The 12,190-nt window shown below is 38.4% G+C and overlaps 1 protein-coding gene across 1 annotated transcript in view; it reads left to right on the plus strand.

The window, feature by feature from the left end:
- The window catches only part of LOC133533827 (uncharacterized), a 170,252-nt gene that overhangs the window by 13,848 nt on the left and 144,214 nt on the right, over window positions 1–12,190 (plus strand). Inside the window, exon 2 of the mRNA XM_061872885.1 lies at window positions 1,238–1,523. Within this exon, the coding sequence (XP_061728869.1) occupies window positions 1,376–1,523 (148 nt within the window). The 5' untranslated portion in view covers window positions 1,238–1,375. The remainder of the gene's footprint in view (window positions 1–1,237; window positions 1,524–12,190) is intronic.

A 12,190-nucleotide genomic window follows, 5' to 3' on the forward strand; every position in this document is an offset into this window, starting at 1 on the left:
ACCTGTAATGACCAATTTAATACCTTGGTATTTTCTGCTGTCGCTTAACCCCTAGTGCGGCAAGATACCTCGAAATGGATGCTCGCTCTCCGACAACCACGCATGCGGCGGCCGCCATTTTTAATACTGAAAACCTGCCGCCCCGAGGCTGCGCCCGGGAACAAAAAAATTGAAATATCGCTTTGTCACCCGAAGAGTTAACTCGAGGCGTAACATATACGGTTGAATAAAACCAATTTTCACATCACCTATTCGGAAAAGTGCTTTTTCCTCCTTGCTAGGAGGGATCAAAGTGGCACTTTTTTTGCTCTAGGACACAATTTTTTAGTATTTTGCATACTATTTGTTTAGCTTAAATATTTTTTCAAATCATAATTTCTTCGTAGGCACCAACAAATTTACAAACCAATCTTTAGTTTGATTTTATTTATTATTTTAGGTGGTTGCTGCTGTCTTAGAAACAATATAGTTATTATGCAACGATTCATAATTACGTCTTAAATTCTCGGGCATGTCTTAAGAAATCTCAAATTCGTTTCATTTTTTTAACTTCGGTCCTTGAATTTTAAAAACCCTTATTATGTACCTATTGCATATCATACTATTATAATAAGCAAATATTTCCATAATCAAAAGCATATTCCAACCGAACCAAATAGCAAGTTTAATATGCCAAATTGAATATCAGAGTATGTACTATAAAGTTAATCTAGTTTAAAGTGATGGATGGGCGATCCCAAGACACTAATTAATACGCAATATTTAGCTGAGATGAACATTACATTAATATTAAACCAATATTCAGAATACATTATGAGTAGGTCTCTTTTCCCAGTAGACAAAATTTAGTCAAGACATCAATCGTTTCATTTACATATTTATTCCAAAACTTTTTTATTTCTTGGTATTTCTTTAAAATAATATATCTGGACTTAAACCTGAATTATAAAACTGAGACAGTATTTTATATCATCAATGTTTCCAGGTAAGAAGAATATTACATAACTTGTCAGTTTCAAATTAAATTACATTAACTTTCTCGTTTGAAGCAACTGTTCCGAACTTAATTTAAGCATAATCAAATCATTATCTGAGGCCTTCCTTATTAAAATGAATCAAACTCCAGAAAACAATATAATTTAAACTTTAATCGAAACCGTTCAAACAACGCCCGAAACCATTACGTTCCTTTACAAACAAAACATTTGTAATAATACTAAATTAATTCTGTCCACAGTCCTAACAAAAGTGATATAAAAGCGGTAAAGTTTTAGTGTTCAACTAAAAGTGTTACCAGTTTTCAAAAGTGTTCGATTTTCAAAGTGACCGTTGTCTCGCTAGTGATGTGACCGGCGATGACAGTTGCGTATCCAAGATGGCGGGTCGGCACAAGCCCACAGTCAGGCATTTCCACAACCAGCCGGAGCTGCAGCGGGGCGGCAGTCTGGGCCTGATGCTGAGGTGGATCCTGCTGGTGTGCCTGGCGAGCTGCGGGCCTTTGGGGAACACCGTCAAACAAGATGGTAAGTGTTTTTTCTTGCTCCTGAGTGTTACTGAAGGTAGATATCAAAACCCCGTCTAATTGCCAAGACATGTAGCATAACCTGGATGCGATATATCGATGGCGTGTTAAAAACCGCCTTTCCTTTAATGTGGCAAAGAATACGATCGAACTACCTCGACGATTGCGAGCCTCTATTCCGCACTCATTCTATAAGGACCTGGGGGTGCTCTTTGATCCTGGCCTTACATTTTATGATCATATATTCGTTCCGGTTGCAGAAGAGACTACGTTTGTATAAAAAGGCGGTTTCAGGACGGCTGTGGCCTATAGGGACCGTGCGCGTTGGAGGGCCTGCCATCTTGTGGTCTGAATCGGAACCATAAACAGACACATTTTCACGTCAAGTGTTTTCTTGTGCATAGTAGGTTCTGCCATCTTGTGGGCTACATCGGAACAAAAAACATCACATTTACGCCTCGCGCCAAAAATCTGACGGCTCCTGTGCTGCCTCCTATAGTTCATGCACGCTCCCTATCCTCCTGAAACCTTTGCTAAAATGTCAACGCTTAAGTATTTTCTTCTTTAAAATGTATAGCATAAAGTATTCATCTCTAGTAATGCCGCTGCACGCAGAAGCCGAATGAGAGACTTTTATGTCAATATCAGTTCTAAGCCGTTTTAGCAACGTTCAAATTTGTACAGCACCCATATATATTCTTTTGTTTAAACTGAAGCGTTGTAAAGCTTTACTTTTAATGCCGTTTTTAAAAAGCTTTAAAATCAGGTCACGATATTGTAGGGCAAGATATTTTATCCATCCGAAAGCGAGTGGGCATAAAGATCATCCCTGGGGAACGTCTGACAGAAGTGGATTTATGATGTTATGCTTCTTAATAAATAATTTTATTCCAATCATTTCGACCGCCGGGCAATTTGGTCTAAAATGTACTTTTACATTTAACAGTCACTTTGATTTTTAATGAGACTCTTCTAGAAATTTTGTTGGCAATGTTTTTTCGGATCAAAGAGTTTAGTCTCAGACTTTTATTGGGTCGGCTTAAAATGTAAGCTTTTTAGGCTTATCTGGTCTCAAATCTAATAAAGTTGATAAATTCCCACGTGGATAGAAAGGCAATTGAATATTAATCTTGTGGCTTTGGCGCTTAAATTACATGAATTAAAAGAGATAAATTACTTTTAGTAATATTTATTTATCTCTTATATTGTCATTTTTGAGTTATGTCGATACATAATTATGCTGATTTAAAGTAGACGATCACTACTATCGTTGTGTTGTGATATAGTTTTCATATACAGGCTGTTTATTTAGTCACCTGCAATAATTTGTGGGGTGAATATATAGGTCATATTGAGCAACTTTTACTATGGAATCAACCCCGAAATCATGAAAATACTTGGCTGTTTCATACATTTTAGCTGTCTGACCTTGACATTTTCTATGGGAGAGTAAAATTTTTTTCGCGATTTCGGGATTGGTCCCATAGTAAAAATTGCTCAATATGACCTATATAATCAGCCCGTAAATTATCGCAGGTTACTAAATAAACAGCCTCTAAAAAAACAGCGATAAAACTGTTGGAGCACAATTACCCAGTGGGGAGCAAAGTGGGCAAATTTTAACTTAACAACTTTACGGCGCACGTGATGACAATTATTATTAAATCGGTATTTCACATAATTAAATAATAAAACTGACGCAAATAGTTGCGAACGTAAACGAAGCGCCGGCCAAATTAAGAGACTTGATTAAACAAACCTTTTTGAAATATGAAATGTAAATTGTTTGACAGAGTAAAAAATAAACTGCAAAATACGAGGAACTTTATTAAAAGCCCTTTATTAAGTTGTTCTTGCGATCCTCTTCACCCGACTAAACCGCACCAAGTTAGGTACCTATATTTGTAGTGTGTTTCTTAAGAGAATTAGTGGCAATTTCTTCCATATAAACGTTCTCGACATTTTCTTCTCTGCATTTTGGCCCCAGATGAATATTTTTATATGAGTAAAATATTACCATTACCTATGTTTGAACGTTTTGATTTTCTGATATGGTTTTAAAAATAACGACGTTACTTCAAACAGCACTAAAAACGGCCAAATAAATGCGCCGTAAACAGACGCCTAACATACAAAATCGGATATATCGCAATAAACACAAAAATCAAACCAGACATAGATAATTTATTTCTTATTCCGTTCCCAAGATTTCGTTACGAGTAGTTAAGTTTTGGAGGAGGAAAATGTCGAGAATGAAACATCGATTTCTGAGATATATACACAGGATTTTTCGCTTAAGCTGCAGTTGTCCTTATCACACTATCACACAATTTTAGGAGCGCGACGGAGATATTTACCTAAAATTCTCTAATGTGAGAACGGGCTCACCAGGTGTTTCCTCTTAAGAGTCATATGAACCCGCCGAGTAAAAGCCGTTTCATACAATCGATATCCCGTCCCGCCATCATTTTAAAACCACATGCTTAATTTTTGTACGTTGAAATAAAAAAAAATAACGATACGGTCATATTGTGTCATTGTGTGTTGTCCCTTGTATCTATGTCGTAGTATTTGTTGTTTGTATTTTTTTACCATAGTTTTTTTTATGTAATTCGATATTTAGAGACTGTATGTCAATGGCCTTTGAGTCTATTACAGACATTCAAACAGAGTCAGGTAGGGCGGCAGCGCTTTTCATGGCCGTGTAAGCCAATACGGGAGCGGCGAACACGACCACAAGCCAGGCAGGTGTAGTGTGTCCGTGGCGAACAGGTGTCGGGCGGATGACGCTTGGCTCGCTTACTTGCAAGAGACTGTATACATCTCCACTAAAGTATCTAATATTTACTTAATTGATTCCATATTTTTAATTGTATTTTTTAATTTTATGATTGTAAAAATTTGTCATGTAAAAGTGCCCCTGTGGCCTATTTGCTGAATAAAGTAAATGTTTGTTTGTGTGTTCGGAGGGCCTACCGCGAACCACGTTCGACGCGTTGCCTCCCTGTCATACTTACATACGAATTTTACATAAAACAACACAACAAGTACAACTACTTCCTTTACTTACTACTACTACTACTTACTTACTTACTTTGCACTACTTACTTACTTTTACTTTTTACTTTGTACTTGTTTTTGTTACAATGGACAACTTAAAATTACACAATACGATGTCCTATCGTTATTTTTTTTATTTCAATGCACAAAAATTCAAATTAAAAAACATATCCGTGCTACCGATCACGCACTTCCATCTCGCTCCCCCTTACACGCAGTGAGAGTGAGAGAAGACTACACGAACTTACTGCACCATGAATGTCACCTTTGATATTCCTTGTATGTCACCTTAGTAGAGGTTGGCCGAACGTTTTGTGGGTTATGTAATTCTACCGTCGACCTCTGTTAGATTAATCTCTATCATTTACACCTCGTTGTCCGACTGACGTAAAAGGAAGGTTAATGTTGTAGCACCCTATTTAAGTGTTATAGCCGGCCGATGAAAATTGCGAGTGCCATTAGACCTTCTAAATGGGAAAACAAAGCTTTAACGGGTTTGGTCTTGGAGGTTACGCCTCTGTCGAAAACCTCGCCCCATGGTCATATGTATTGTATGGACTAACGTTTATCTGACATGGCTATTTGTACGTTACGTACATACATTTGACGTGCCCCTCCCCGCAAAAATCGGCAGACTGTTTAGATAATTACAGACAAGGCTTCTCCAGTTGTTAAATTCTCCAAGGGTTTAGTACGATTGCCTCGTATTTTTTTACCAAAGAATAATTGGTGAAATCTCCAAGTCCCGAGTTCTCGAATCGATCGAATACCTCCTGCCAGCCTTGCCAAGATGACAATCGCTATCGCTACGACAACGAAACGCTTTGTCTCTCTATCACTCTTCCATATTAGTGCGATAGTGACAGAGTTGCGTATCGTTCACTACGGAGCGTACACTATTGGGATGTTGGCTCACCTTGTTTAGAAGTCACGCGCCTTGCCCCTCGATAATAGTCTGCGCTGTATAGAGAGGCGAATGAATGAAATGAATGATGAACAACGAACTAGAATATCTATCTTAGAAGTCTGACTAGAGTTCAAAGATGACCCAAAGTGTATAGTGCCGCGAGCGACTCGTCAACTGTACAGCGCGCATGTTGATAATGTCAAATATTGTAATGCCGCGTAAGAAGTTTGACGTAAATTCTAGCAGATGAAAACTTTTATTGACCAATTATAACTTTTTTGAAATAGCGGGAAATGGCGTGTTGGGTAATATTCAAAGTTGTGGGGCGGGGTATACATATGGAGAAAGAATAATTGTCGTTGTGTGATAAGTGTCATATAAGTGTCAGTTGTATTTCAAACCATTTTTCAAAGTAAAACAATTATGGAGTTGAGAGTGTTGTCTATATAAGTATAATATAGGTAGGTATATAAGTATAATATCGTCAGGTGACAAGCAAAACTCACTAATTACTTAAAAATAATTAAACAAAAATCAACCTTATTGTAGAATTTGGTTCAGTGTGGCTATGTACTTGTGGTGGCAATTAGTGACTTTTGCTCGTCCCCTGACGATATATTCTGTCGCTGATGATGAAAGACCAGAATGCCACACAGGTAAAAGAACCACACGGTGTATCACGACGAACCCAAAAGATTTTAACCACGCATTTCTGAGGCGAAAAGAAGGAAAAAATGTTATATGAGTTTATTTTTGGTTTTTTTTTTCACGAGTGAGGATTTTTTTTTTTCGTAGAACCTAGTTTTTGCAGTGTTATTTCACACTTTTTTATATCTATCAATGAGGATATTTATACGTCCCCTAATAGCAACATTGCCAACAAAAAATGTTTTTTTAGGGCTCCGTAGCCAAATGGCAAAAAACGGAACCCTTATGGATTCGTCATGTCTGTCCGTGCCAGACATGTCCGTCCGTATGTCACAGCCACTTTTTTCCGAAAATAAAGAACTGTTTACTGTTGAAACTTGTTAAGTAGATGTATTCTGTGAACCGCATTAAGATTTTCACACAAAAATAGAAAAAAAAAATTTGGGGGTTCCCCATACTTAGAACTGAAACTCAAAAAAAAATTTTTCATCAAATACGTGTGGGGTAGGGATAGGTCTTAAAAATTATATTGAGGTTTCTAATATCATTTTTTTCTAAACGGAATAGTTTGAGTCAGAGACACTTCCAAAGTGGTAAAATGTGTCCCCCCCCCCTGTAACTTTTAAAATAAGAGAATGATAAAACTAAAAAAAAATATACAGGATGATTCAGGAGACGTGAGCAGGATCAAGTCTGCATATTCGGTAAATTATCAGCAACTGTTTCGTACCAGTATTTGTGAGATTAACGTTAATTTAATTTTTACTGTTAAAAAAAAAGAGTTTTATTTTATTTACGATATTTATGGTCTCTTTGTTTTATCCATAATAAGTGACAAATTGAATGTCATCGGAGTGTGGTTACTTTTATAAAATCGTATCTCACTCAAGTGTGACATTTTATTTTCTTCATAATCAAAGTGCTGTCATAACTCATAACGGTTAAAGAGGTTTTATCTTTTTTAATTAATTGTTGTAGAGTGTCCATGCTTGTAGATAATCAAATTTGTCCTTAAGAAAAAGTTAAATAACAGATAAAAAGCGTGATTGTTTTACTTAAATATGATGGTGAACGATTCATTAACATTTACTGATTGTGTAGGCTTAGTCCAGCTCACGTCTCATGAATCACCCTGTATAACTGGGACGGCATAGGTATCAAAATAGATGGAAAGTACCTACGCTTTGCTGACGACATCGTTCTACTCGCAGAGACACCTGAAGATCTCAAACAAATGCTCAACGATCTAAGCCAGGCATCGATGCAAGTTGGTCTAAAAATGAATATGGAGAAAACAAAGTGGATGAGCACTGCTGAAAACGCAACCATTTCATTGGAAGGCAAAACGATGGAGAAAGTAAGCGATTATGTATATTTGGGTCAGAAAATAACGCTAGACGGTAACCCCTTGGATGCTGAAATTAGTAGGTGAATTTGGCAAGCTGGACGATGTTTTCAAGTCCAAAATCCCGCAGTCACTGAAAACTAGGGTTTACAACCAATGCGTCCTCCCAGTAATGACCTACGCATGCGAGACATGGACATTGACTGTCGGAAGGGTCCGCCAGTTAAAAGTGGCTAACAGAGAGCTATGGAGCGCGATGCTCGGGATCTCCCTGCGAGACAGAATTCGAAATGTGGACATTCGCCAACGTACAAAAGTTACCGACATCGCCAAAACAATTGCGCAGCTGAAGTGGGAATGGGCCGGCCATATATGTCGCAGGGATGATGACCGATGGGACCAGCGAGTACTCTTCTGGAGACCTCGACTGGGAAACCGAGGTGACGGAAAACAACGAGCCAGATGGTCGGACGATATCAGAAAGACGGCAGGGCCGACCTGCCATAGAAGCGCCGCATACAGAACAACATGGAAATCCATGAAAGAGGCATATGTTCAGCAGTGGACGCATATATGCTGAGAAGAAGAAGATGAAGGAGAAAAAAAAATATGATGTACATTACTATGCAAACTTCAACCGAAAATTTGTTTGGACGAGATCTAGTAAGTAGTTTTTTTTAATACGTCATAAATGGTACGGCACCCTTCATGGGCGAGTCCGACTCGCCTTTGGCCGTTTTTTTTTAAATTGGCTTTAACTCTGAAAGTAGACAAATTCCAGAAAAGTTTAAAGGACATTTTAAGAAGTAAAAGATAAGAGATAATTTATTTGTAATATACACGTAATGATCACAGATTTACAATAATGTCCGTCATGGTTTTTTTTATATAAATAAATTTGCTTCTCGGCGTACAAATTATAAATTAAATAACTACACTAAATCCTTAAAAACTTAAAAAGTCATTAATATTATAATAGCATTTTTCCAATAACAATTCTCTCATCCTTTTCTTAAACATGTCAATAATACAATTCCTAATGTCTAATGGTCATTATATATTTTAGGCGCCTTACCAAGCTAAACCAAATAAACTTTTCTTTAATAGAGCAGCATTGGCAGTTTGGCTTACTATCTTCAAAGGATATTTAATCTTTAAATATGATCAGGAGTACCCTTTTAAAATCTTTCGGGTTTCTCGTGAAACACCGTGTAGTGTATATCTGTTGGCGAACTATAGAGCCTGTACCTATGGCTCCTTCCTTAGATTCAATACATATACAGGTACCCAATGACCTTGTATCACCTCATATCCAATCGGCTATCACCTTATTGTTTACAGCGTGCCGTATCTCCGCGTTCTGCACCTTTCATCCTCACTTTTATTGACGGACCTTGTGTAAATATTCCAAAATACCGCTTTAAGCTATCACCAAAGTGGTTTAAGCGAAAAAGATTTTAGTTATTTGTATACAGGATTTTTTTGTTTTATCCACTCACGTGCTTGATAAATTCTAAATGGATAAATTCTACTTTTGTACAAAGAAAAGTCGAAACAATGTTTTTAATTTCACGATAATAACGGTGACATGACCTGTACAAATTGAACCGTAAATTGTAATAGTTCATTACGGTTTACGGTTCAATTTGTAGTGGTTAATGGTCAATTGCAATTAACTTTCGGCCAACACTGACATGGAGGTTAAATTTGACTACATTTTTAGGGTTCCGTAGCCAAATGGTAAAAAACGGAACCCTTATGGATTCGTCATGTCCGTCTGTCCGTCGGTTTATGTGACAGCCACTTTTTTCCGAAACTATAAGAACTATACTGTTCAAACTTGGTAAGTAGATGTATTCTATGAACCGCAATAAGATTTTCACACAAAAATAGAAAAAAAATCAATGAATTTTGGGGGTTCCCCATACTTAGAACTAAAACTCAAAAATATTTTTTTCATCAAATGCATACGTGTGGTGTGGTATGGATAGGTTTTCAAAAATGATACTGAGGTTTCTAATATCATTTTTTTCTAAACTGAATAGTTTGCGCGAGAGACACTTCCAAATTGGTAAAATGTGCCCCCCCCCCCCCCTGTAACTTCTAAAATAAGAGAATGATAAAACTAAAAAAAAATATATGATGTACATTACTATGCAAACTTCCACCGAAAATTGGTTTGAACGAGATCTAGTAAATAGTTTTTTTTAATACGTCATAAATGGTACGGAACCCTACATGGGCGAGTCCGACTCGCACTTGGCCGCTTTTTTTATTGATAAGTTGGAGCAAGATGCCTAATATGACATGGCTCTGATTGCATTTCGCGCATAACAATCAGCGTGACCGATTGTCGAAATCGTATCAGAACAAGATCAAAACCTTAAGGCCCCGCATGTTCATGTTCTTCTCACACTCTTAGGACGCGGGCACACTGACGATTTGCGAGCAAGTTGAAAGCAAGGCGAGCGCGCAATGAGTTCGCCGCAAGTGCGCAACGTGTTTGATGTCACAATTTCACTGCGTTCTCGTCCCAGTGAGGCGACACTCCTCCTTTCGGCGTTTGCCGGCTCCGTTCGGCTCAGCATTACTCCGAGCAATTATTAGGGCTAGCACAACTTGACGTCCCTACTCCCTATACGTACACGACCACAGATAAGATAATGACTTGAATCTTGACAACCCTAAATGGCCGAAAAGGATATTGCCATACATTAGAAAGGGACATCATAATTCGTCCCTAATTTGCTGTCAAACTTCGGTTTTGTAGAAAGTGTAATTTCTGTATGGTAGTACTATTATTTATTCTCTGCTCGTACGAGATATTAGGATGGGAGTGAAACCGTTGCGCGCTCACGGCGATATCATAAAATCCCTCGAGAAAGGCCTCAAGATTGCTAATTAAATTTTTGGCAGCCGTATTGTGATCCAAAAAGCACTACGACTTTTTAGAAACTCCGCTATCTGAACCTACTGAACCTTAACAAATTGTCAAGTCTGGATTAGAGGCTAAATACATTAAAACGATATATAAATAATGCCATTTTGTTATCATTTGCCCGTGCGTTTCGCTCGCGCTAATGCATGTACTTACAAGATAAGTCCGAGCGAACTGAACGTGCGCTAATTTGACGATCATTATAGATATCTGCTAATTAACACCATTAGAACGCTTTGACAAGTCTAACACTGTCACTGAAATAAAATCAGATCAAACGGAGGATAACTAACTGACACTAGTTAGACATCTTTGACGTCAGGTGCACGTTCGAATCTCCTAGTCTCTTAACTGCGCATAAAATAAGTCTAAAATGAACACTGAATTTTTAATCAGAATAATGATTTAATCCATATAATCAAAAACGGATGTTTTGTCCGTCTGACCAACAGTGTCCCCTTGTGATAAGTAAATTAGAAGCACTAAAAAAAACAACTAAGCACCTAACAAACTGCATTTTGAATCAGAATAATAGTTTCAAATCTCATCCTCATAATCAAAAACGGATGTTTATCGTCTGACCAATGTGACCGTGTGATAAGTAACAAAGCATATGTTATGACGTTGTGTGTGTATCAGTGGGCGTCTTTTGGTTATTCTCCGTGTCGAGGTTCCCTTAAACAGTGGATGCCTAGAAAGCAGTCCTGACCGTCGCGTTCAGGTCAGATTCCGACCAGAAGTTGGGGCACGCAGGGCATGCCAATAGGTGTGTCATGACCCTAAATATCTTTCGAAGATATATTTGATGTAAATGTTAATGCCACGCTCTACTAGTGTCTCCCGAGCGTCGTTGTCTAGTCAACTCCATGGCTGCTGCTCGACGCAACGTTAGCGCAACTGCGCAGCGCTGCCATTTTCCATAGGCTCCATAGCGCTGACTAGACGTCGAAAGCGCTGGTGGCCTAGCGGTAACTGGTAAGAGCGTGCGATTTTCAACCCGGAGGTCGCGGGTTCAAACCCCGGCTCGTACCAATGAGTTTTCGAAACTTATGCAAGAAATATCATTAGATATTTACCAATCGTTTTTTGGTGAAGGAACTGGACTAATCCCAGTAAGGTCTAGTTTACCCTCTGGGTTGGTAGGTCAGATGGCAGTCACTTTCGTAAAAACTACTGCCTACGCCAATTCTGGGGATTAGTTGTCAAGCGGACCCCAGGCTCCCAAGCGCCGTAGCAAAATGCCGGGACAACGCGAGGAAGAAGAAATTGACTATACGTCGACGGTCAAAAGACGTTAGTGTGGGGTAGCTGGGGTTTTCAATCTGGATCCGAAATTATCCGGATCTGGATCTGGAACCACAGCTCTTCCTATGCATTTCAGATCCGTCGTGCAAACCCTAGGGGTGGCCCTTAAAATGAGAGCGTAACTTCAATTGCAATGGAGTAACTTCTTGGCAGCGCTTTTGTGTGACTCTAACAGGCCAATTCGAAGACACACTGATATCAGAATGACATTACTAAATAAGACATTACATTACGAGACGCACGATTACTAAATAACATAATTCAAATAAACCATTTTTTTTAACAAGCAGATACGTCTCCGAGCGATACTCCAAATTTTATATTAAAGGAAAAAAAATGGAAAAAGTTACGCTTCCGGCAGGACTAGAACCCGCAAAATTTTCAATTTCTTCCCTTATGCCTTATACCTTTGGGGTGGCGTAAATGCAAGGTTCTGATAGGCTTCCGTAGATCAATTGGTTAAGA

Source organism: Cydia pomonella, unplaced genomic scaffold (assembly GCF_033807575.1).
Source record: "Cydia pomonella isolate Wapato2018A unplaced genomic scaffold, ilCydPomo1 PGA_scaffold_206, whole genome shotgun sequence".
In the NCBI taxonomy this organism is placed as follows: Eukaryota; Metazoa; Arthropoda; class Insecta; order Lepidoptera; family Tortricidae; genus Cydia; species Cydia pomonella.